A 27,803-nucleotide genomic window follows, 5' to 3' on the forward strand; every position below is an offset into this window, starting at 1 on the left:
GAGACCACATTTATATCTGATGCACTAATAAAATCCTTATGCCACCACAAATTACAACAGTCTGCAAAATAGCAGAGTGAGGAACAAAGACAAAGTACACAGGCAGGTGAAATATGTGGTCAGAAACCTTGAACATAGGAATACAGGAACCCTGAAGACTAAAACCACAATGAGAATTCGTAATATTAATTGGTATGTATCTATGGCAAGTACCTCCTGTTCAGGAACTTCAGGCAAGTAGAAATTTTCTTTTCTTTTTGATAATTAAATGTGAAAAGCAAGAATATTAATAAAAATGTCATATATAAAAATGTCATATATCTAGATAATTTATAAATACTCAGACACTGAAGTGGACTGCATAAATGCACATAAATTATGTTTTACATATTTATTTTTAAACATAATTTCAGGACTGCTTCATTCCATGCATACTGAAAAAATCCTACACTATCATTGACAGACAGGAGGCTAGAAAATTAGTCACAGATTTTATTTTTCAGTTTTATTTTATAATAAGAAACTGGACCAGTAGAACTATGTAACCAAAGCTTGAGTGCGTGCACTGTAAGGCCCCTGCAGTCCTTTACAAGTTTTCAGCGTACCACTGTTGTGAACTGGGTTTGCACTCTGCCAGCAGAGCAGCTCTGACCCATGGAGAGCACTCCTTCAGATCAACACTGCCTCAGGCTTTACTGCTTTCTCCAAGAAGTCTTACATTTCAGGCATCAAGTTGAATTTCTTCTGGAGATGATTAACCCAAACCCATGACAGATTTTTTCCAAGATATCCAACTCCTTATGTTTATTTTATCCTGGCTCTTTTTGGATGTACTGGACACAAGTAACCTACTCATTTTACATGTTGAAGGGCTGGTGGAGAGCCATTAATTCCTTAAAATGAGAAAATATTTCAATGCGAGAGTTCTGTTGTGTGAGTTCAAACTAAATAATAAGAAACAAAGCCAGAGAATCATGATTTTAAAAGATAGATCCCCTTCTGAACTACAAGTTTCTGAAACACATTTTCATTACACTTCAGGACAGATCTAACATTCTCTGAAAATGCATTATTTTGGTTTTTTTGTCAGTGCTGTATGGATTAGAAACTTCTTCCTTAATGTGGCATACAAATTTAGAGCCTGGGAGATACGTAATAGTTGTATTTTACTGTGAACATGGGAATTCAACTCATAGAATTGCAACAAGGCCAGATTTCAAATGTGGTTATTAATCCTCTTGAGACAACAGATCAATAAAAGATTATTTATTTTAGAACTGGATGTTTACAAACAATGTGATTCCTGGGAGATGTCATTAATATTTCTCCACTAAAAATAGCTAATTTCTAAAAGATGAAAACAACTAACACAAATCATCAGTTATAGTTCAATGTCTTTTTAAATGCTCTTAAATAACAAACAAAAAAAAGATTTAAAGCCTGTATAAAGATGAATATTAGCATTCCAGCCTTGGTACCTTCTCTTAACTGTCAGGTAGAAGCGATTTTTCAAGCAACAGTGATTTGAATCAATATAAATTCTACTAAATATAACACACAATTTTTTTCAATGTATTCATATTTTATAATACAGAAAATCTAAGCAACCATGTTGATCATGATGCAACAATATTTTAATAAACTCACAGAATTAACTAACCTTAAATAGCTAACCTTAAATTCCAACTTTCCAAAGTCTCACATTTGTACTTTCAATTATCACTAATAATAATAATCTATAAGAATGTTTTGCAATACTTTTCACTTGAGACTACAAGGAGTTTCATAATTATGAACTATTAGAAAGCTGGAAAACAGATGACTAAGTGGATTCCTTGATATTTATCTTCCAATCATATGATATAATCACAAGCTCATTTTACTTCTTATTCTAGAAAAATAAATGTTATTTCTACACACAATTTCAACAGAAATAAATAAATATTGCCATAATTAAAAGTCACCTGAGAAAGCAAAATCTATTCATTATCAAATTTGTATTGGTGAAATCAGTCTTAACACTATACCTGTTATATTTTCTTTAGTCACCATGAGCATAAAATGACAGGAAATACAGTACTGCCAATTAGGTTCCCAAACTACAGCAAACATATATTGTCAACACAGCCCAGTGCACTTCTAACATAGTTAAACTTCCAGGCAGAAATCATTGTGCATATTTTTAGATGAAGTCACATTGCACTGTTTTCACTTTGAAGTGTATGGTATAGATGTGTCACTGATGGATATGGATATGACTAAAAATAAATATACCATATATGCCAATAAATCACCTAACCTACAAAATTAAATAGAGCACAGTCCATGAAATTCTTTGAAATAAAGTGAATCATGTCCAAATAACACTTGGATAGTTTGAATGGATTTTCAGCTGATTTACTGCATTATTCCAACTTGCTCTACAGATTGGAATTCAGCTTCCCATTCCACTGAACAAAAATTATTTGGATAACCCACCAAAACTGTTGAGGAAACTGGATTAAAGAGAACCCAAAAAGACACATACTGTTTGCAAAGCTCATAGCAAAACCATGTGCTTGGCCTTAGGGCTCATTCTTTGGTTTTCAGCTGCTGGGCCTAAGTATTCACACTGTTGGCTAGAAAAGTATCCTTCCTCTGTGTAAATGAAATTACAGATCCTGTAATTCTGGACCCACAAATGGCAGAGATGCTCTGTTACACGTTCATCCAGGACTAACTGGAACTTCCCAAGAGGAGTCAAGGATAGATTCTTCCTTCAATGCCTGATGTACTTTACCCAAAACAGTCAAGACTATTTTACATTAAATTAACAACTGAAATAGCCTCCAGACAAAAAGAGGACAAGCAGCCATAAAGCCTTCTAAAAAATATGCTTTGATGCAAAATAGGAAATTAAGACAATTATCTGTGCTCCTTATAAAGTTTCCAAAATATTGAGATCTTTGAAATGTCATCATCTACAAACCACAAAAATATCTCCAAGAATATTCATTGAACCACAATATTCATTAAAGAATACATATTTTGTTTGTCAGCTACCTGACACTAAATGAAACTCAACAACCATGATGGAGGCACATCCTTATCACACCAACGAGCGCAGTGTAATATACACAGTCCCAGAAAACGTCCAGCAAATCATCAGGAATACCTCAAGTCAGGCTTTCATCTGTCTTCAGGTTTTTGATCAGGGTATAGTTTGTTAAAAGAAACAGTAAATACATATTTACACTTGCATATTCTATGGCTTACTTTACAACCTACTCAAGTTAATGTCACAATATATAATAAAGATTCAAATATATTTTTATTTAAATAATAGTTTTAATGTATCCACAATACAATGACCACATGCATTAATTTTAAAGAAACTGAAACTGCATCTGACAGAATGTGTTAGGATTACAAAATGCATGTTGATACTAGTAATTACACCAGACAGTAATTGTTCATAATTTACTTTCCTTTCAAAATATACAAATAAAAAGTCATAAGTGCTATGCTTATTGAATTATTACACCCACTTATGGTATATGCTTATATATTTGTGTGAGTATAGACACGTGTTGTATGTAAATGTATTGACATATATATACAGTAATGCATTGAATTACATTCCCATGGTTTGTGCCTTCACATGCTGCTTGTATTTTTAAATGGTAAACGATTCTTTGTGAGAACAATATCTCCTCATGCTGTAGGCATAAGGTGTGTATTACAAAAGGGTTTATTTCTGACTAACTTCTGTGTGCTACTGGGATACAAATGTGAAATAATGGTCCCTGGTGGAGATTTGTCTAATATCAGTGAGTAAAGCATGATGACTCATCCAAAATTTAATAAAAATTTATGAATAAATTTTGAATATTTTGAAAAAATAACTCAATTTTTGAAAATGTATTTTCCTACAATGTGTAAGTCAACTTAGAGATGCATGCATTATCCTATGGGATTAAAGTTATGTACAAATTTTCAAAAGTTGTTATCAACATATTGCATATCAACTTGCCAAAACTTTTGTACCAGGAAAGTAAGAAGGCAAATTAGGACAGAATAATAATCTCAGGAACACAAAAGCATCAGATATTAAACTCATTCCTTTTCACTCTATTTTTATACCTCTTATGCTTCTATTCCTTTTTGTTTGTACTCTTACACACAAAACCACGATGAAGACAAAAGACATTCATCATACATTTTAACTAGATTTCTTCTTAAATATTCATTACCATGATGTGTTCCAGTTTGAAAATCTAAAACTGTTCTAATTGTTTCACTTCCCAGGGCATCCCCTTTCAAAAGTAGTGATTCTGTTATTTAACAGATAACACATGTGTACTTGCTGTTTTGCTGTTGATGCTATGACTTCTCCCCTCCATTTCCTAATTTAAAGAAATAAAGAAGGAATATATAGAATGTGCTTTTTTTTTTTTTTTAATTTATTTATTTGTTCATGAAGAAGATGGTTTGGAATTCAAATTTTCTACCCAAGGACTCACTACCAGTCTGTGGAAGTAAAAGGATTGAATGGAGGAAGTTTATTTTCACCATGCAAAGGAAAGGTCTGGGTTCTCTCGACTTAAAATTCAATGACCACAAGATTTATGGATGCAGAGTGAAAACATTCCACCTTCTTCTTACAGAAAGAACTCCACTAACAGAACAGACCCAAAGAAATCTATTGCAGGCAAAAGAGGAAGAAACATTCAAAAGGTGAGAGGGAAAATGGGAAACAAGGGAAGACATCACTGATACCACAACTCTGTGAAGTTACTATGCAGGTGCAAAGAGTTATTAATTCTAAATTTAGAAACTCTTAGTTCTGTCTGATGATATCTCACATACATACAAATAAATGTTCTGTGTTGCACACTGCTTCTAATACCCAACCTAGAATTTTCTGGACATAATGTCTAAAGTAGCAATGCCTCTGGTAGAAGGACAATTTTACATTCTGGTCAAGCAGAAAAGTATTGCTTGTCTTTTTGAAGGCTCAGCAGTCTGCATGTGAGCATCCATGAGTGGTGAAAAAAAGTTTCTGCTTATGAGCTGGCCAGAGAAGTAAAATGGTCTTTGAAATGAAAGATAATTAAAGAGTACCACCACTATGCTTGCCTTTTGATATCCAATCTGCCTCGGTACCTTCTCTCCATAAATCCAAAAAATAACTTCAGTAATATTTAGAACGCGTACATTGGCTTTTCAAATCAAAGGGAAATGTTTCCAGGCAGGAACAGATAAACTGGTGGCAGGAAAGCTAGGCTAAACCTACACTGACTTTAGGGTACTGAACCTGTAATCAGGCTTATCTCTGACATGGTTTTGAACATTCCTACTATTGTTTCTAGTCTTGGACATTCACTTTTTCACAGGCAGCCTGCATCTTCTGTTTCTTCTGCATATGATGCATTCTGACATATATAAGCATATGCCACAAAAACATATATGAGAATGGGAATGCTCAATCAGGTGCAGTATACACAGATTCGCTATAGTCAAGGTAAATTCATGCTTGGATCTAAGGCAAATAATAGTGCAAAAATATTTCCTCTTCAGAATTTACCAAGAATTGTTTCCAAACAAATTTGAGCATGGACTTATGAAGGTGGGGCAAATCTAGGCTTCCATACAGCTAGGTTAATTGACTGAATTGCAGTTCAGGTATATTCATATTCATTTCACACCTGTCTCAGACATGTTCTAATTTTATCCTCATACAGCGAATCTTAATACACTATAATTTGTAATTTTACTTTGTGAAATTAGGAACAGATCAGCTAGCATGTGACTATGTCTTTGAAAAAGATAAAAAGATAGAGGTGAGAACTTTCTGAGTACACTAATGAGTTGCAGGAGGAATCAAAAAAATATAGAACGATGTCTCTGGAGATGATTATCTTCTTACAACAAGGGCATTTTATATGGACTTGGCCTTATTCTAATTGTACAGAAACCAAGGAGAGTAAAAGAGCTATATCAGTGTTTAAATATTTGTGGAAAACAAATTTTATATTTACATGCTAAATCTTCTTTCCTTCCCTTCTGTCCAATGGTGGATTTTTGAGGAATAGTTATGAAAGTACGTTTGAAAAAATATGTTAAGGATTTTTAGGAGTTAATGGCTAGCCTCAGAAAAGGTGACAATTAAATGAAGAATTTGAAGTGATATTTAATTTATAAAGTTTTATTCGAGTACTTCATATTTTATATCTCTGTGACATGCTTTGACATTTTTTATGATGAAGATTTAATAATAAAACAAGAAATAAATAAGTTAGGCTCCATCTCCCTATGAATTAAGCTCTAGGAGCACCTCCTGCTATCCACAATGAATTGAAATTGAAATGTTTCACTGCTGTAACTTGAGATACCCAGGAACAGATAAGGTCCTTAAACTTCTGGCTTCTTCTATTTGTGCATATTGTTTTATATTTCGAGTAGGCCTGTTTAAAATACATTGCAAGATATATATGCTTATATGCATAAAATGAAATAGTTGTTCATACCTTCAAAGTATCCAGCATTTATAGGCTGCGTCTTCCCTGGTGGTTTCACAGGGAGATGTTTATTTTCATTGTTTTTGAACAACGCCAGGCACACAGCTGGGTCTAGATGACAAGAACAAGTTAAAATCAAAGGTCAGACCTGGCTCATTCATTCCTTCAAGCAGTTTTTCACCTTTTAGCCACTTAATAAATGAAAATACCTTTAAAAGTAGGTTTTATATTCACAAAGGATTACACTTTCTAAAATAAAGCCAGATAAATACACACGCAACTGAGAATCAAAGTCATTGTTTTGCAGGATTTTAACACTGTTGATCGTTTAGCTCACTCATCTCCAAATTAAAAATAAACTCTGAAGCATATATTTGCAGAAAATATTTTTTTAAAAATCTTGTTTTAAAGCTTGAAATTAAAGCAGAAATAGTAACAGGATACATGTCAAGCACTGTTTCTAAAAGCTTTGGTCCAGAATTATTCAGCAGTCTAAATCAAGACATTTACACCTAAAAAATGTTAACAGGAGGCAGCTTATTTTTTAAGACTACGCTTGTAGACAATAAGTTAGTCTTCCTCCATCTCCCATCCTGACTGAAATTAAAAAATACCACAGAAGTCTGTAGACTCATTTATATGCTGAAGTATGACATCTTGATTAGTTTCTTTACTGTTACTTTTAAAAGTTTGCAAAGAAGTAAAGAAGAGCAGAGATTTGTATCTAAACCTAGATAAGACGTTCCTTGACTGGTAAAAAAAAAAAAAAAAGTTTAATTAACAAAAGCTAAACTGATGAAAAACCACACTAGTCAGGAGAGGTGATTTTCACATGTTATTTCTGACATGAAGGAAGAATTTTTTGCTTGGCATAGGAGGAAAGTAAGAGTTTAAGGGAAACAGTGTGTTAGAAGGAATGTGAAAATTCTGGGCACAATAAACCAGTGATATATTAAAAAAAAAATAGGGACTGAAAAGAATGTTGAAACAAAAGCAGATACACAATGACAAGTAAAGTATAGAGAGTTTTGTAGGTATGCCACGGAGCAAGGTAACATGAGTAGCAGAATGACAAAGAAAAGATAAAATAAATACATTTGACATGGTTAAAAGAAGACAGTAGCCCAAGCAGACATATCTCAGGAATATCTGAGAAACAATGAGGCAGAAGAAGCTTGTCAACAAAGATGACTAAAAACTGTCTGAAAAGGGTAGAAATTAGTAATGAGGAGAAAAAAACCAATGGAGTTTATCAAGAAAGTAGAAATGTCAAGGGAAGGATCTAAATTTTCACAAAGAATGCATGTGTAGCAAAAATGAGTATGTGAGACACTGCCAGAACAGATAGAGCAGGAAAACAGGTTATGGAAAGACTCAAAGAGCATTCAGACAGAATATACTGAAATGACGAGTTATGTCTGGTGCTTCATTTTGAGTCTGTTACATGACCTTAAAAGTGTTTATTGAGAGAGTTTATAGGACCATGATAATAAAGAGCTTTTTTGTTGTTGGTTTTCTTATTTCTAGAAATAAAGCACCAGTATGTCCTGTTAAGCTGGTGGGCAACTTCTTATGAATTTTAACAACAGTTTGTAAAGTTGGTTTCGACTAGACCCCTATAGCTGTAGTAGACACTTCAATTACAAACTAATGGAACATAAAGGGATCCTAAGAGCTCAGCTTTTCCCCAAAGAGTGGGAAGATCAATTACAAGCCTGGAGAAGATCTCAAACGGGGTGTGGCACTCTAAGAGATAATGCATTGGCAAAACACATCAAGACATTACAGTATTCTTGGTTGGCCCACACTGCAGCAGCATGTGGTTGACAGAGCGTTCTTAACGGTGCTAACCTCTCATAAAGCAGCAAATTTGACTAATGAAGGAATTGTGGCAAGTGGGGAGGGAGTAATATAGGCCATGCCAACCTCACAAGGCAGAATCAGTGGCACCTTTGTTATTTCAAATTGTCTAAGAGCCTCTCTCACATGGTTGTAGGATGGTTATAGCTTTCAGATTAAGCCAGAGGATGTTATATTTAAAGTAATTTTAACTCACTTTTACTACCTAAATTAAATGGAACTATCCAAGGTGCAAAATAAATAATGATTAGCTCCATTAGTTTCAAAGGTGGATTATTGGAATGATTCTGATAATGGGATAACTTTATTCACAAATTGGATTGCTAGGTTTGGAGATTCTTTCACTCTGTATAAATGGATAAAGTAGCCTTCCAACCAAAATAAAATTGTGCCAGACTAGTGTTTGTCAGGGTAGCAAATGCTTAGGAGAGTGAATCACAGTAACACTTGTGATTTAAATACCTTGAAATTGTATTACATTATACTTTAAAAGTTATCCTTGAAATTTTAGATAATAGAAGTTGTAAAAAATATTTTAAGCATGAATTATTATTGTCTTTTGTATAGTTCTAAGATACATGGCCATACAAGTCCTACACATGGATAAAAATGTACAAATAAAATTTTTTATAATTGTAATTTTTCCAACATCCAGCACACAGTGTTGACAAGAAGACTTCTAACTTCTTCCAGCTTTATGCTAGTTACAAAAAATGTCTTTCTTTAATAGAAGACCAAAGACAAAGCGACAAAATCAAATAAAATGTCTTAAGACAAAACGCAATTGAAAATTTCCAAAGTAACTTTGATTAATTTAAAATAATTCCTGAAATAATAATTTTTTTCCTTTTGTGGGTCTATTGACATCAGTCCAAAATGTTTTAAAAATGTCATCTTTCCTTCATCCAACCTCCCACCCAATTCTATGGAAACACCAAGTCCAAAGTTAAACTGTACCAAAGATTTTTGGTGAAGTCACACAGAATAATTATTCCCAAGTTAGATTTCTCAAACATTTATCTGTGCACAAAGATATCAGCAGTAAAGATATCGTGAACTGGGAAGAAGGGTAAATAATGGAAATTGTTCTTCTAAGAGATTTCCATCAGAAGATTTGTCTTTGAATCTTTACAAAATAACTTAAAAGAATTTACATGGATTTAACACAGTGCCAGAATACTTGAATTTGTACCTACCTGGATCACCTCAACCATTGCCTACAGCTCTTTTGTTATTAAAAATGAGTCCTTTTCTTTATCTAGTCCCAAGTGTAGGCAATATTACATAGATTACTTCATAATACTAGTGCTTTTCAGTCTCTGAGTGAGCTAGGGAAATGAACTCCATGTATGCTTTGATGACAAGCAATCAAATGTTTTAGATTTCACAGAGAACTGTGAAAGAGTCCAATAGTTCAAAATCATAGAAATATCTTCCTGGATTCTGGCACACTCATTTAAATGTGGCTTATTAGATGATGGTCTGTGCTTGCAATCTAGAAACCAGGGAGATAATTTAATGCACATTCCTTGGCTGCCTCCATATATAGAAGTTAAGTTGGACAAACACAAGATATGTTATGGAAAAAATATGGAAGGAATAGTTACTGCCTGATCTTGCACCACATTCCTAAACTTCTCGTTAACACGTGAAACTGAAAAATTAAAATGTTTGCCATTCAGTTTTGTTGTGGAATACCTGTAATTAGGAAAACATAAACATAATGTGACAACTTTAAAGAGATCCTAAGACAAAGTAGCACACAGCAACAGATGCTTATCTGTAATGTAAATTCATTTGGAAGAAAGACTAGATTTTGTTCCATAATGGCACAGGAATTAGAACTGCAAATCATCCATGGCTGGAGTTCCCAGAAGATACTGCTACCCGGAATTGACAGTCAGAACAAAAGTAGCTTTTTTTTCTGTTACTAATATAGATCAGTGGTCATTTATGTAATGTGTAATACAGAATAATAATATGCTCAAATTTTTGTTCTGACTGTTAAGACATCTCTTTTGGGGCTGTGGGTTTGAGGAAGGTGGGTTGAGTTTTTTATTGTTTTTTATTTCATTTTTAATTATTGCATTGCTGTCTAAAATTCTAAACTCAAACTAAAAAATATTTGCTGACCTCTATGAAATGTCTTTATCATTGTGTTCTGGTTCTAGTGATCAAGGTCCACTTCAGCTGCTTTTTACCTTTTTTTTTCCCTTCCTATCTGGCATCAAGTATTACCATAGAATCATAGAATCATTAATGTTGGAAAAGACCTCCAAGACCATCAAGTCTTTGACCAAACACCACCAGGTCAACTAAAGCATAGCATTAAGTGCCATATCCACTCATTTCTTGAACGCTTCCAGGGATGGTGACTCCACCATCTCCCTAGGCAGCCTGTTCCAATGCTTAACTACACTTTCAGTGAAAAAATTCTTCCTGATGTCCAACCTGAAGCTCCCCACTGCTTGAGGCCATTTCTTCCTGTTCTGATGCTGGTTGCCTGGGAGAAGTGAGTGACCCTCATCTGGCTACAGCCTCCTTTCAGGTGGTTGTAGAGAGTGATGGGGTCTCCCCTGAGGCTTTTCTCCAGGCTAAACATCCACAGCTCCCTCAGCCACTCCTCGTAGGACTTGTGCTCCAGACCCTTCACCAGCCTTGTTGCCCTTCTCTGGACATGCTCCAGCACCTCAATGTCTTTCTTGTAGTGATGAGCTCACAACTGGACACAGCACTCAAAGTGTTGCCTCACCAGTGCTGAGTACAGGGGGACAATCACTGCCCTGGTCCTGCTGGCCACACTATTTCTGATACAAGCCAGGATGCCATTGGCCTTCTCAGCCATGTGGGTGCACACTGGCTCATGTTGAGCTGCTGTCACCCAGCATCCCCAGGTCCTTTTCCTTTGGCCTGCTCTTCAGCCACTGTTTCCCAAACCCACAGAACTTTCTGGAGTTGCTGTGATCCAAGTTCAGAGCCCAGCACTTCACCTTGTTGAACCTCAAGCAATTGGCCTTTACCCATCAATCCAGCCTGTCCGGATCCCTCTGTAGAGCCTTCCTGACCTCCAGCAGATCAACTTATTGTCATCTGCGAATTTACTGAGGGTGCCTTCAATCCCCTTCTCCAGATCATTGAATAAGATATTGAACAGGTCCAGCCCCAATACTGAGCTCTGGGGAACCCCACTAGTGACCAGTTGCCAACTGGAGGGAGCACCATTCATTACCGCTCTGTGGGCCTGGCCATCCCGCTAGTTTTTAATCCAGCAAAAAGTCTACCTGTCCAAGCCAGCTTCTCCAGGAGAATGCTGTGGGAGGAAGTATCAAAGGCTTTACTGAAGTCCAGGTAGACAACATCCACAGCCTTTCCCTCATCCAACAGGTGAGTCACCTGGTCATAAAATGAGATCAGGTTGGCCAAAGCAGGACCTGCTTTCTCTAAACCCATGCTGGCTGGGCCTGATCCACTGACAAGAGAACATTTTTTGGAGAGGAAAAGGTTAAACAAGAAGTGATACACCAGTGTAGGAGAGACAAGCTTTCAGCCATCTTAAAAGAAGTTAACTATGAGAGGCTAATATAAAATCCACAGAACCAAGGAAATTACAAGTTAAGGAAGAAATTTGGTACTATTGTACCAAGACATCTTCAGGAAGCTAGGATTGTTATGAGTCACTTAAGCACAGTGAGGCACAATAATGTCTTCAGACACAGCATACACTTGGTATCATTAAAATACAGGCCACAACTTTAACTACATAAACAAGCATACGGAGCAGTAGTGGATTAGGGCATACAGGCCTTAAGGCCATGAGTTGGTGGGACTGATCAGTTGCAATATCAGCCTTGCCTGAATCATTCCATATTATAAGGCTATGCTACTTTAAGCTCTCCCTTGTAATACAAACCCCAGGATTCAGTGCACTTTCTGGTATTTTTTTCTATATTGAGAAGGTATGTGGCCAGACACATGAGGTAAGACACTTCTCAATTTCTACATATCTAGAGTTTAACTCTGTACTTCAGCAAGTCACTCTAGGTTGTGTGTCTAGGCAATGGAGAACTGTAAGTGCTTTTACAGTGAGACTCAAGTGGTCTGTTTTTGAATTATATTTTAAGAGGAAATTTATTTCCATAAAACAATGCAGATGACTAACTCAGATGTGGACTTCTATAATTATCAAATGAATACCATCACTGTTGCACTAGTAGAAGACAAATGTTTTATATGGAAAATAAAAAGGAAAACATGTCCACACCTGAGTATGTTAAGAATCAAAGCTGTTCAAGGCTGTCCAGTCCAAGTTCCAATCCAGCAGACGTCTTGACAATATTAAAGAGCAACTGTATAACTCTCTGAATGCAAGCTGATTTAACACTTTGCATTTGTGAATCTCAGGTCTAAGGCAAAGGAGTTTGATAGCATATGGAAGCAGAAAACATACTCTGACAGCTAGTTTGTTACTAGAAGTTCCATCAACACCTTATCATTACCTGCAAGTAATGAGATCCTTACACAGAATGATCAACAGTATATAAAAGATGTTTGGGGTTATACTGAAATCTCAATGTAAAAGCTATCAGTTTAATGTGAATATCTTATCATTTATTTGTATCTAGAACCTTTAGAGTTGTTGCTTTGCATTTTCTCAAAAAAAGTTTTGCTTCTAAGTCAGATGCGTGAGTAGATATAACATAGAACATTGCTTCTTTATACCTTATAATTCCTTCCATCCAGTGGATGCTTGTTACTTACTTTCTAGTGGTTATGAATCTTTCTCACAAACAAAATTATTTTCTTGTAGTTAGCATATGTTCAACTACTTTAAATTAGAAAGCTAAAAAGGAAACAGTTTTAATTATGACACTGAAGACCTGGAAATTCAAAAGAAAGAACAGAAATAGTATTGCTAAAACTAGATCCTACAACCTTCCATATTCAGCATCAGTAAGTACAAGATAAACGAACCTCATTTCAGTGGAAATGAAGGCGATAGGATGGTAACTTCTATGGAAACACTAAAAGACAATGTTGACATCTACTTATTCATATAAATTTCTGTCTGCTTTTAAATATTAGAAGGAATAAAATCTCTTTTGGAATTCCTGCTTCAGCAGGGTTAAACTCAAAGCCATTGCCTAAGACTGTGAACTCTCTCTCCCTAGTTACACTCAAATTGCTAAAAGTAACCTAGCATGAGCTGTACCACACAGAGAAAGATACTGGCAGCCTAATGGGTCTGGTTGCAGTTTCCTGATCTGGAGCAGGCTAGCCTCAGGATAAGGTCTATATGCTCTAATTGAAATGCTGAAAAGTCCCTCTGTTCTACCAGACTCTCAAAAAGACCCTGATTTACTCTCATCACTTTCAGAGGATGTACCTGATGGAAAACATAATTATATATGCGGAGATTCTTCTCACGTGGAGAATATTTGATCAGCATCATTTTTTAGTACAAGATTAGAGCTTTAAGATCAATTTAATATAAAAATACTTGTTTTGATTGATAATATCCGTTTGGTCCTTACTGACCAGGGAAGGACTGGCTGTCAGTGGGCTGTATGAGAAAGAATAGTCAGCTTGATAACCTTTTTACTTAAACGGGATGGGGCGAAATATTTTCAGTCACATTTTTTGGTTCTGGAAACTATGCTTTCTGTTCATCTGAAAAAACCCCTGTGATTTTAATGACAGACAGAGAACTCCATACAGGCAAATTATATACACAGGTTATTTTTGTGTTTGATGTAATAGTCAGAAAGACAAAAAAATTCTATATGAGGTAGTGTCAAGAGGAGAAAATTTGAAACTATAAAAACATTGGGCAAAAGTTTTTTCAATTTTTTTAAAACTAGCAATGTACTTTGAGAATATTCCAAGCATTACATTAAAAAGCTCAACACCCATACATCATATTGAATAATCTGAACAAAGTGAACATAAACATATCCAAGAAATCCATTAGAACTACAACAAAAATAGGATAGCAAATTTGATATGCTCAATCAGACATTTATGACTGGATTAATTACTAACATAAGACAGACAGCATATGGAGGAAAGAAGATATAACCTAATAAGTTTTATTCATTGAAAAATTATGCAGAGGCCAAAAAAATGGAATATATATTAAGAACTCAGCTGCACACCAAATACTTATTGCTTTTTTTTTTTTTTAATAAGGTAACATGGTAGGGCACCATGAAAAGCTATGAAGATTTAAATATAATAACTTTAACCTCCTATCCATATACTCTCATTTCCACAAAGCACAGTTTGCTGATTACTTGTCTTTTTGTCACCTACCCCTTTTTTTTTTTTTTTTTTTAATTATAGGTCATTTTTGTCACATTTAGTCTTCGTCATAGGCACGGTATTGAAAGTAGAAAAAATTACACAGAAAAATGCTTTGCTGAAATATATCTGTAGGCTGATTTTTGCCCTTCAAAGAGCAAAACATCTTTCAATATTTTCAACACTTAATACAGTAGAGTTTTGCAAAGTTACGCAGAAGAGTGTAGCTTGTGATACAAAATATAGGTATATAAGGGTGCATTTTCTAAAAACCATTTAGTGTTAGGTCCTATTGTCAAATAGGGTCATAAATGTTTAAATGTTTCTTGTACTATCAATATATGACTAATATGTTCATTAATATATTCCAGCAACATTTCTATTAGCATATCATATTAACAATTAATGACTCTAAGAAAGGTTCATTGACATTGGAAGTATCTGAGAAGAACCAGAACACAGTTGGATGAGAGGCTGGATAAGCTTTATCTATTTCCACAGTAAATATATAATTTTAAAAATTTAAAGATTTAATTTTATCTATATCAAGCTGGTTTTTTCATAAATAGTTCTTGCATAATTCGATAATTTTAACCTGAGATTTTCCCAAGAAGAAAATACAAAGAGAAGCACAAAATGCAGAAATATAAATCTCACATCAAGAAAAAGAGATACATGAACAGGAAGAAATAAAATTTCTGTTTACCATAGCTGTCAAATATTCAACTTCAAAATGGTTTTTAAAATCTAAATATCTTGATTTAAAATGAGTTGTTTTTACTGAATCACACTCCATCTTTATTCAAATTAATGTTTAATATTGTACAAGTGAAGTTTTTAAAAGAGAGACACTATTTTAAGAATGGAAAAATTACATCAATATAACCATTATTTTAACTGTTGACTTACCTAAATATTTATTACTGTATTTTTTAGGTTTCATTTTATGGGCCCTCTTCAGCATTAGCTGTGCAGTAGAAATATCCTTAAAACCCCTAAGGGAAGAAAATAACTTACTAAATATATCACATGTATTATGTTACACCAGCTGCATATTATTGTATAATACACTTTTCAAAAAGAATACTGGTGTGTAGTACTGATCCATGGTATGAAACTTTCTGAATTACAGAGATAGCTGCAATTCTTATCTTAACATTACATTATTGAAACTTAATAAGATAGTTTCCCAGACACTTACAAAAATAATTACAATCATTTTTACTTTGGTAGAAAACAGAGATTCTCCAAAGGTGGAACTTAAAAAAAGCAAGCAGCAACAGCCAACTATACCATACCTATTCCTGGAAGCCACTGTGTAAGCAAAAGACCTTAACATACCATTCTTCTGATATTTTCTCTTCTTTTTCAGACATAAGTAAAAACTTCTTTTTTTCTTTCCAGTTAGAAAGCTGTGATGACACTGTTTCCTTCCCTGACCTGGAAACAAAGTATAAAAGCAGTAATGAAAGGTAAGTAAATAAGAAAGGCTCTGAGGTTACACTATTTTGCAGCCTTTGTTATTCTGCAACTTGTTTGTGCCTTTTAAAGGCACTTTTGAAGCTTGGAAATGATGCAAAAAAAATTCCAATTTTAATACTTCGTGAAGGTTTTATCTTGGAGAGTAATAAAAGTCTGCCATCAATTTGAAATGTTTACATTTCAATTACTTGAAGCATATTTCAGTCCTTTCACAGAATGCAGCTGTGTAAGAAATCCCTTTTAATCTTTATCTAGTCTTAAAGATCTCTATTCCAACATCTATTTCATAACATGTGAAAAAAATAGAAGTCTTATGATAGTCAAACCTAAATAAATAAAACTACACATATATAGTCTTATACTCCTATTTATGGTAGTCAATGAAAAATAACAACTGAATTTAATGTATTTGGTTTTAGCAAGTAAATACATTTTAACTCCAGTAATATCACATTAACCAAAAGTTGCAAAAACATCAGAAAATAGCCTCTTCTTCTTTTTATTTTTGTCAAATCCAAATGAACTAAATATAATTCAAAAATATATAGTTTAACTTACCTGCCATGAAAATGGATTTTTTCTGCTGAGTATGAATGTGGTCTGTTAGCAGACTGCCAAACTTCTTGTGGCAATAATGACAAATTATCTGAATGTTCACTGGAATCTGAAGGCCTAGAAAACTTCTAAGAGAAAGACAAGGAATGCAGCTGATGATCCCTGTAAAGTTGTTTAAAATGTGCAGGAAAACCTGCACCAGTGTTTGCAAAGTTTATCACTATAACTGAAAGGATTCTTAGTGGTTACATGTCCATTACAGACCTTACTTTCGACTAACTAAATAGGACAAAAAGGTGACTTTATTTACACTTAACATCCCCAAATATAATAAATTGTACATTTATAAGACTCCTTTCTCTTAATTGTAGGAAACAAAACATTAGTAATACTATGCTTGTAATAAGAATAGAAAACCCTACAAAAACAAAAAGCCAAAACTTCAAAGTTTATCAAATATCTAGCAGACATTACAGTTCGATGACCTTTAGCTGTTCTGAAAACATTCAGCTGTTGTCATATAATGCAGATCTTAGTATTTTTAAAGTAGGTTGTCAACTAGCAATTTTTAATCCACTGCCAAATGTGCAGATGAAGCACATCATCTTTTTTTCTGCTACTGTGAAGTAAAGCGTTGAAATAAATCCAAAATAAAGAAAAAATTAAGCAAATGAAAGAAAATCTAAAAGAAAAATTGCATCTGGACGTGAGGAGGAAGTCTGAGACTTCTAAAAGTAATTGTGTTTTTAAGTCACTAAATTGTCATATTAATCACCCCAAAATAGCATATCCTTAAGGAATGAATAAAGACTGAAGACTAAGTTGTTTCTGTGACATGTTACCTTTGGCCAGTGCAGCTGGTTTGAGAGCAGGAGTGTTTTTGAAGGGAAACGGGTGGAATCTAGAGTTAGCCATTCCTTCTCTAACGCAGCCTGCATGAATGAGCAAAGTCAAATAGTGCACTGACAAAATCAGTTTAGTTTTGATAACTCTTTTAAATTGTCTTACATACTTTGTACATCTTTTCAAGTTGTATATCAGAACTGCCACCTGCAGAGCAATCACACTCAAAGCACCTTTGGAGATGCTGTGCTGTACTGTTTTATTTTAAACAGATCAGATCAAGAGTATTTGTGGGTTGTGGAACTCCTTTCAGGGTTTTGGTTTTGTTTTGTAAATAAGACGCATCTCCTCCTTCTCAAATTCCTGTAATTTTATTCCAACATTGTTAGTAAAACAAACTTATTATAAAAGACTGCAAAACTTTGAAAAAATACAGACCCAAGAAACTTAAAGGCATAAGGAACATGAAGAGCTTTGCATGCTCTTTTTGACTAATTGAGTATTTTATGTCCAGATGTAGGTGCCTGATTCTGTCAAACTTGCTTTTCTTGAACTGAATTGGTGAGTAATTTTCATTGAAATGCAAGGTTAAAAAAATAAATGCTATATGTAAATGCTATATGCTTCAATTAAGCAGTTTTATTTTTGATGTAATGGAATAAGTGGGAAACTAAAATAATGGTTGGAATGAAGAAGAGTGACAGAATTAATTGCTAACTGGCATCCTTAGCACGTTAAGGCAGAATTCAGTTTTCTTTCATAAAAACAAAATCTAGACTTTGTTTCAAACCCAACCTCGGATCAAAACCTTTGTTTCAACACCAACCATAACTTATTTTTCTTATAGGTCCTTGAGGTTTTTTACCACATGTCCTTTCAGTATCTTCTGATAAGTGAGAGAAGCAAATCACTCCCACACAGTAAGTAAATACTGCTGAAGAATTTGGCTTGACTTACAGGGCTCACTCATTACAGTTCTTCTTACTTCAACAGCAAAGAGCCCGGGGTTCATTCTTTTGAAAATGACCAGTTTATAAAACTGGACTACCTTTCTCCCATGCATAAAATATTTCAGATTGTACTGATTTCTGACCCTGAGAAATTATCCTAAGTTTGGATACCTTATTGTGCATATTTTTTTACGACCTTTGATTAGTGAACAAGATCTTCCAAGGCCTTTGAAATTCTGAGAGACAAAAGAATCATATTCCAGGTGTTTTGAAAGGTTACCTCAGGTACTGGCCACTCGGTTTGGTGGCTCTAAGATCACTCTTTCTGCTTCCATTCTGACCAAGCTTAGAAAGATAATAATTTTTGATTTTATTTTCATGTCTTAAAATGGATTAATTCCTACATCTGGTTGATTCCCTGCTTCTGGAATTCCCTGTTTGATTACAGTATGTTTTGGGTTTAATTCCTTTATTTAATAAATCTGGAAAAATTTTATGCCCTCATTATTAAAAGATAACTGCTCTTCTCCTCATTCCTCTCTCAACATTTCAATTCATTATAAATATGTAACATTATCCATTTTATCATAACTCCTCTCTCAGGTATTTTAAGAAATCTATGTAAATAAACTGCAGAGGCATACGACAAAATGTAACACATTCTTAACTTTTACAGTTACCTACACCCCCTAATTTATCTCTCCTCAGTGATGTGATTACTCTTATGTTGATAACCACTAAGTGGTAGTTTCACACAAGTTTCATTAAAAAAAAAAAACATTCCAGAAAGCAGACTGTAGTAAATCAAATCCCAAAGGGGATCAATTAAATATGTGACATTGGTACAATTTGAACATAGAAGACTGACAAATTCTTATCTCAGCAGAGACAAAGCTACAATATATTCAAGTTTTCTAATTGCCTGGGTGCTATGAGCAGAATGGTCAAAAAGAAAAGCTATGAAAAAGGTGCAACATCTGACAGAAAACTTTCAGTGAAAAGAGATATTATTTCTTCTTGTGCTCTTTAAATTTACTTCTCAGCTGAACTATGCAAATCATATTTTTAGCTTTTCAGATGAGAATTTTTCACTTATTGTCCAAGTCTGGGCATACAATCCAGTCAATAGTGCTGGTATATATAGGTATACGAAAATAGCAGATTTTGGAAATATTTATTTCCTCCTCTATTTGCAAATGAATCAGGTGGGAGAGAGGTAGATTCCCACTTCTTGTACAATTTAAATGACAATCAACTCAATTGGTGCGTACAATGATGTGTCCATTATTTACCTGAGTACTTAAATGTATTACAGTAGTAGTATTACAGTACTTAAATGTATTACAGTACCTGAGTACTTAAATGTATTACATAGCAAATGTATTATCAAAGCTCTAATGTCAGATTTCAGGCCAAGCCTGCATGCTAGCTATTTGAATTTTTACTTCTCTGATGAAATAGTTTGTAACAGAAAAAAAACCAAAAAAAAACAATTAAAAAAAGCCCAGACAACCCAATCAAAAAAAAAAAAAAAAAATCAAAGAAACAAATGAAGAACCAAACCAAACCAAAAATCTCCATGAGAAATAACACTCCAAAGGTGTAGCCAATTTTTTGGGACAAGAATCACTTAACAGTACACTGTTGAATCCTTTTGCTTTATAGTTGTACCATAACCCAATTAAAGTTCTTTACTCTTAATATTTATGTTGAAACTTTTCTCACTAATATTTTCCTAGTGTAGTGTTTGCCATTTATTAACTTAATATTACTAGTGTTTCTATTTCTTTTGTAGCCTATAAAATGTATTTCAGTGTCCTACGTGTTGAAAAGAAATATCAGTAAAAATATAAAAGTATGAAACAAAGACATAAATATGCAAGACAGTAAAAAAAAGATAACTGATTTATCATTAAGCACATCTGGTACTCCTACAAATGTATAGCATATTCTAAAAATATACCAGCCTGATATTTGCTTTGTCCACAAAAATAAACACATAATTGATTTTCAAACACACCCTTCCACTATGTTTTCCCTGGACATTTTCACAGCACTAAGCTCAAGAAACTTCTGTCCATACCTTCCCTATAAACAGTCCTAATGAAAAGTTTATGACAGATTTACCAACACCTAAAGCTATAAACTAGATCTGTTTGTACTGATATTGTTCACTAAGATTAAAAAACAACAATCTGAGATCAATTACAAAGCAAATAAAATGTCCGTTTTTGATTGTATGGTCTACATAAACAGCTATAGATGTAACATATTTATATTTATATTTATATTTATATTTATATATATATTTATATTTATTTCTAGAGCCAAATAAAAGGAAGTTCTTAAATACTGAGGTATACAATGTGGCTTTACACATATGTGTAAATCACATACAGTTAACACATATTAGTTCACCTGAAGATATCTTTTATGCTTTTGTATTCTCTATACTTTATTTCCAGTGTTTGTTTCAAAAAGTCTGTATTAATTACTTAAAGTTTCAAGTTTCACAAGCACACAAAACATACATAGACCTTTCTATTTTTTGTTACACCTAATTTTTTGTTAATCCATTCTAAACAAATTTTTAAATTTTAAACACAGTACAATTATCCATGATACCACTCTCCAAGAAGACGGAGGTGTGAATCTATTTGAGGTTGGGGTTTTCTTTCTGCATTTTAATAATGAAACTTTCATATTATTAGCTATTTCCATTTATCCATTAGGATCAAGAACTTTTTATCCTGATTCACAATGCATTTTTTATCCTTTGAGAGACTACTCCTAAAAGGTTCCTGCTTTGATTTTGCAGCTCATTAATAAACTCTGGAGGTTTAGGGATTTTTTTTTTTTCATGGCATATTATATATAGCCTTTTTCATTTTGTTACTCCTTCATTTTTCAGGTATTTACTCTATTGTTTCCTTTGCAAAATGTAACAACTATTTATATCAAGCATTAAACTTCTGTAGTCTCAGAAACAGAATTCAATCCTACAATCACCAAAGTGAGTGAGAATGGTTCTACTAACTTTAATTGGGTCTGAATGAGCTGCTGAAAAGTCAAATTTTAGTGCAAACGTTATTTACACAATATCTATTTACTAATCCTAGGTATCTTTTATATGCTCTGATTACATTCTGGAGCTAAATAATCTTTTATAATATATCATGACTATACATGTAATTAGGGCTGTTCTGAGTCATATTTACACCATGAACAAAAAGTAGTTCTCAGAACAGTGTAAAACTTATGCTCAACTTTGAAGCACTTCTACAAGTAACTGTCCAAACTGTGAATAATGCCATCACATATTGCCTTTCATCTCTCTGAGATCAAGGAGGATCACAAGAGCATAATAGAAACCAAACCAATTCCTGAAACTGTACTATGGTTTGAAGTAGAGGATGCAAAAAGGCATTAACAATACAGGCTGAAAAGAAAGGCCAGCGTTTGACATCTAACAACTCTGTTCTGGTCAGAGCAAATATCCATCTACATCAGTACTCTGCTTCCAGAAGAGTTCAGTAGCAGTTGTTACGGAAAAAATGAAAAAATCTGGACACAATGAAGCCAATCCTTCCTTTAGTACATTCTTTCAGACCTTGGAAACTGCTGGTTTAAGGACTTTCTGCTAAAATCTAGGAAAATATTCATCACTTTAAAACAGTAATCTAATTTCTAATGACAAATATAACTATATAGTCAGTGTGTTTGCCATGTCATCTCTATGTCAATCCAGAAAGAATGCAAATCATATACACCACTTATAGGATATAACTGCAAAAGTGCTGTAGATCAACTTCAAAAGGGCATCATGCTGGATGCCATGGGACCTGAAGCTACCCCAGGTTTCCATGCGTGGTGGACCTCAGAATCACCACCTAAGAAAACTGTGAAACTATCTTTGAAAATTAGGGAGAACTAACTCTTTATACCTCTTTCCTTTCCTCTTTCATCTCCTCATTGCTCATTCACTGTTTTCAGGACAGGGATCATTCAGAAAAAAAAAAATTATTGATATTTACATAGTGCATTTATTTATATGGTATTTTAAGATAAAAACAAGTACATTACCCAATAGAATATAGACAAGCAGAAAAAAACGAACATCCAAAACACACCATGAACTCAGAGTAATGACTGGCTCCTGATCATTACAACATAACAGGAAGAATGGCAAGGGAAAAAGAAAAAGGATCTTCTTTTAGAAACAGTATTTCCATGTTCAAATTTAATAGAAATTGTGTGCAGAATCCTCTGCTTTTAAAAAAAGATTCACTCTCCATCCAGTTCACCTGCCTGGTTTTATCCAACATGTTTTTCTGTACTTCTTCTCCCCTCTGTGAGGCAGGCCATTAACGTCATCCTTAGGAGGAATAACCCTTTTTCAACCAGATTTTACAAAGTATCTGCCCTCTCCACATTCAAATTTGTTTTCAATAAGAATACTACATAATTAGAGTAAATAAATAAATGAATCAGAATTAATCTTTCCATTAGTCTTCTCTACAGAATACAAATTTGAATACAGTTCTTCAGGCTGGTGATGTCCTTGATTTCTAGTTTTCAGTGAGTATATTTGAATAGTGCAGTTAAAATCTTGTTCACTGAAAGACAATAAAAAAGTTAAAACCAAAGAAAAATGAAAGGCAGAACCTTCAACATCATTCTATCGCCATTTTAAATATGATTACAAAAATTCTTTTGGGCCAATACACTCCATATGAAGAACTACTTTTCCTGATGTTAAACATCCTGTAGGTTAAATACTTGCTTCCACTGGGAGGGGGCGTGGTGAGGCAGAAGGATCTTATGCTGAAGGTTAACCCTCTGGATACTCACAGCCAGCTCACTGAACTGTCTTTCATCTGGCAGAAAGCTGTAACTTTCTCTCTTGGCTCCTGGCAAACATATTTCACACTGTAGGACATTTCATTTAAATACCATGCTAGTCCAAGACGACATATTTAATTTCATTTTAAACTAAACTCCATTTCTGCCAAAGCCTGAGTATTTGCTGGGAATTTCTTCTCTAAAATCCTAAATAAGTTTTAACAAATTTCTTAAGAAACCACAAATTTTCAGCTCTTATAGCTTAAACAGAAGAACCAGATCACTTTTCTATGCTCTTTTGTATATTGTTGATAGACTGTGATTGAAAACTTCCTTTGAAATTAAAGATCTGAATATATTTGTGTATTTAGCCTTTTCTTTCATCCAGTCCTTTGAGGAATCAGATTACTCTATGGACTAGCTTTTTCGTGAAACTCAAGTTCACGTGTAAAGCTTAACTCAGTGTTAGGAAGCTGAACATCAGTTCAGACCCATACTTTATAAAAAACTTCCAAAGCTAAGAAAATGTCAGATACGAACATCCTAAAGTGAATCTTCTATTAGATGCATTATTATTCCACTTACAGTAGTACAAAAATTCAGTCTAAACTCTGACATTTTAAATCTATATGTAAATGCATTGAACAACATTATAAAAAAAATTATAAAATCTTTTTAGTTCGATAGCTTAGTGGATATAAATTTTACAGAAAATATATCTCTGATCTGCAAACAGTAGAAAAAATAGTCCTTTTCTCTGAGTTTGTCTTCCAGTATTTTTCACATATTTTATGTGCTGAAGATAAATAGGTTAGCACTCTAACAAAGGTTATTTTAACCTTTGGCAATGCTTCTTTTTCAACCCTGTCTTTATATAAGACAATATATATACATTAGAAAAGAAATCTGGGTACAACTGCATTCTTATGACTGCTAAAACCAAACAAAGTTTCAAGCCAAAAAAAGTAATATTACACGAATTCCAGAGAACATTGCAATGATTAACTGACCCCAAGAGATTTTATAGACTGACAAAAACTGGTTAATTATTAGAGTGCATTCTTTCAGGAAAATGAGAGGACAAGGATAGTTGTCCATTTCTAAGAAGGATATATTCATGATTACCGGAAAAATCACATTCTGTTAATAAAAGCATTCAAGTAAATTTTATTGTGAGATGTCTTTTCCACATGTAATTTTTCCTAACTGTTTAGCAAGCTTTGAAAACTAGCTGATCTCTAAAATTCTAATGCATATATATATATATATATATATATATTTATATTTAATACATGTACCTATGTGTATGCTCTACACAAATGTGAATAAAATTATGAAAACAATTTATTGTGGAAAAGTAAATGAACAATGGAAATTTCAAGGACCACAGAAGTTTTCATTCAAATAAAAGGTTGAACATCTACATACATAATTAACTCTCCAAAAGTCTGAATCTTATTGTAGTTCATGTCAGTCATTCATGACTATGTTACCTAAACTTTTCTAAAAATGCATTTTTGTCTTAAGCCTGACAGTGTTCAAAGGAAGCTCTGTATCATTTCTTTGAATACAGGAATAAAAAGTACAGATGGGTAAATGGCAACCTCAGCTTCAGAGATTCGACATTGTTCAACTCAGCATCAGAAATGTATGCTTGAAAATCTTTTGAGATGTAAACCCCCACCCATCTCAATTAACATCAAGATCCTGGAACCTTCAGGCCACCCCTCAAAATGGGTCTAAGACCCCAGATATAGTCTTTTTCCATTAAAATGACAACAGGACTTCCCCTCTCTGACTCTGGCACATGACATGAATTTTTGCTGCTATGTCTCTATAAATCTTTTCCCAAGTTTTTGTACTTCCATGAAAACAAAGAAACAAAACTTTCAAAGGGCAATGAGATAAAAACTTTAAAAAAAAACCAGCCAAGGAACACCTCCAACCCACCCCTTAAATACCCTGCATTCAAAGAATACCCAATTTTGAAGGAACATAACCCAAAATATTCTATCCAGCTCAGGTAATGAATACTAAAACAAAATAAGAAAAGAAAGCTGTGCTTCAGCTTGCAGTTTTGTCTAAAGAAGGGAAGTCATGCAGAAGCACAGGGTAATAAAAAATAGACTAGTCACAAGTTTATAGTCATTTAACCTTTAACATGTTTCAAAGTTCAGGTCACATGAAAGATTTGATTAAATTTCAAAACAACTTTTCCTTTTTGCTTAAAAGCCCCCGTTTCAGAAACAAGAACAAAAAGGATTTGGAAGCTAAAGAGCAAAAGAGAGCTGAGTTATAAACAGAATTTTTTGAAATTTATGCTAACAAACCTCTAATTACACTACAAAATCATTAATTTTAAAGAGGTATGTCTAAATCATCTCTCAGCTTCACTTATACTGCCCTCCTTATATGTCTCTAGCAGTGTCTCTTCTACTTGAAATAAACTATCCACAAATGAATCTGCAAGTTTAAATTTGTTCATTCCTACTTGTGTTCTCAACACCTTAAATCTTTTGGGACATGTAATGATACTCTTTGGAAAGAAGCTGATTCTTTGGGATGTTTTCCTAGTTTATGAAATGATCAATAGCTACACCTATTTCCATATTAAAAAAAAAAAAAGTTTCTAAGTATTTGTCAAGCAAAAAAAAAATACTAAAGTGAGTACTAGGACAGTATTTAGCATTTAGGAATCCTTAGCTCACTCTATTCTAAGACAAACTAAACATAAACAGTTTTTAGCTAAATTAAGACTGTATAATAGCATATGAGGTGTTTGGGGTTTTTACCATTCTTTGTTTACATTGTTAGAAACTAAACAATTGCATGAAAAGTCCATTATGACCGCACATCCTTTTCTGTGGGACTGCTTCATAGAAAGTCAGATCTTAGCCAACTGTATTGCCAATATATTGGACTTTGCACTTGCTCTTGTTGAACATTATGAGGCTCTGGTCAGTCTGTCTATCTAGCCTGTGCAGACTGCTCTAAAGAACACCCTGATCCTCCAGCATACCAACCACTGCCCTCAATACAGTGTCATCTGCACATTTGAGATTGCATTGTGTTCCATCATACAGGTACCAAATTAAATTTTTTACTATTTTGGTCTCCCTACCATCCATTATGGGCTCCATTAATTATTGTCCACAGGTTGGATTTTGCACGACAAAACACAACCATTTGAGCCTGGCATTGCAGTCAATTCGTCAGTGACCTTGTTGCCTACTTTTCTGGGCCATACCTCAACAAATTTTGGGAATAAGACTCTGGGAGACAGTCAACAGCCTTGCTAAAGTAAAGGCATGCAATATGCACTGCACTCCCCTTACTCATAGTGCCATTCACCTTGTGACAGAAAACAAATAAAGCGATCAGTCCTTGGTAAACCCATGTGGATTCTCACAATCACCTTTCATGTGTTTAGAAATGGCTTCTGAATGTATTTACACCAAGTATTCCCAGAAAGTGAGATAATGTTGATGGCTTCTAGTTCCCTGGATCTTCTTGAATTTTCTGAAGATTGGTGTGATGTCTGCCCTTTTCTGGTCACCAGTAACCTCCCCAGTTGCTGTGATCTTTCAAAGATGATAGAGAGTAACCTCAAAATGACATCAGGCAGCTTGTTCAACCACTTTGGATGCATCCTATCTGTTCCCTTGGACTTACATATGTTCAGGGGACTTAAACTGTGCTGCAACTGGATAACATCTCCTTTCTTCTAAACCAAAAGGATTTTAAGCTCCAGGCAGTAAGACATGCAGAGATATATGTGTAGAGGATGACAGAAGCTGACATCTCACGTTCCTCTTTGGTTCCTTCATAAGAACTGCAATTTAACTCAGTAATAATATTACTGCATCAATGGCTTCTTCTCACAGAGCACAGACCAATCAAATAGGTTAGCTCCTGAAATTTTTAAATAGGGACTACTAAAAAATCTTTTTTAATGGAAATCAATGTATGTGAACATGCTAAATATTAGACATTTAAGTAGGTATTTTAAACACAGCCTATATCTATACTATAACATCAGTTTCAACATTACACAAAAATTAAAGAACTTAGGGAAGATATACTCAATGATTAGAGATCCTTAGTTCAGCTTTCAAGAGACTCCAGATGGAGATGTTCTCATTTAAAAGAACTTATGACTGTATTATTGCTCCCATTTATAATGATGCTTTTGGCTTAGAACAATTTTCCTCTGAGGCTACTGTAGGGAGTACAAACTTCAGAGAACTAAAGCTTTTTTCACCTACATACATTTTTCCATTGCTTTCCTTGCTTATTCAATTTTGATGCTTGAGTTTGTCTTTAGAGATATAAGACTAGGAATTATAATTAATGATATCACTATCCTTTGGTATGCCATAGAAGCTAAATGGAATTTATAAAAATACTGTAACATTTGCTATATATAGGTTCCAAATTATATCTGTAGTGCCATGCATCACTAGTAGGCTTTCCT

The 27,803-nt window shown here is 34.1% G+C and overlaps 1 protein-coding gene across 5 annotated transcripts in view; it reads right to left on the reverse strand.

Moving 5' to 3' along the window:
* The window catches only part of LRRIQ1 (leucine rich repeats and IQ motif containing 1), a 106,595-nt gene that overhangs the window by 36,693 nt on the left and 42,099 nt on the right, over positions 1–27,803 (reverse strand). For 4 of the 5 annotated variants that reach the window (XM_017743942.1, XM_017743940.1, XM_017743941.1 and 1 more), the window contains 5 exons: positions 17,537–17,626; positions 16,698–16,822; positions 15,999–16,097; positions 15,567–15,652; positions 6,510–6,611 (listed from right to left, as the gene is read on the reverse strand). In XM_017743942.1, coding sequence (XP_017599431.1) covers positions 6,510–6,611; positions 15,567–15,652; positions 15,999–16,097; positions 16,698–16,822; positions 17,537–17,626 — 502 coding nt within the window. Of the gene's footprint in view, positions 1–339; positions 4,386–6,509; positions 6,612–15,566; positions 15,653–15,998; positions 16,098–16,697; positions 16,823–17,536; positions 17,627–27,803 lie in introns of those variants that run through there. The other variant, XM_017743943.1, reaches the window with a different exon arrangement.

Source organism: Corvus brachyrhynchos, unplaced genomic scaffold (genome assembly GCF_000691975.1).
Source record: "Corvus brachyrhynchos isolate BGI_N302 unplaced genomic scaffold, ASM69197v1 scaffold9, whole genome shotgun sequence".
In the NCBI taxonomy this organism is placed as follows: domain Eukaryota; kingdom Metazoa; phylum Chordata; class Aves; order Passeriformes; family Corvidae; genus Corvus; species Corvus brachyrhynchos.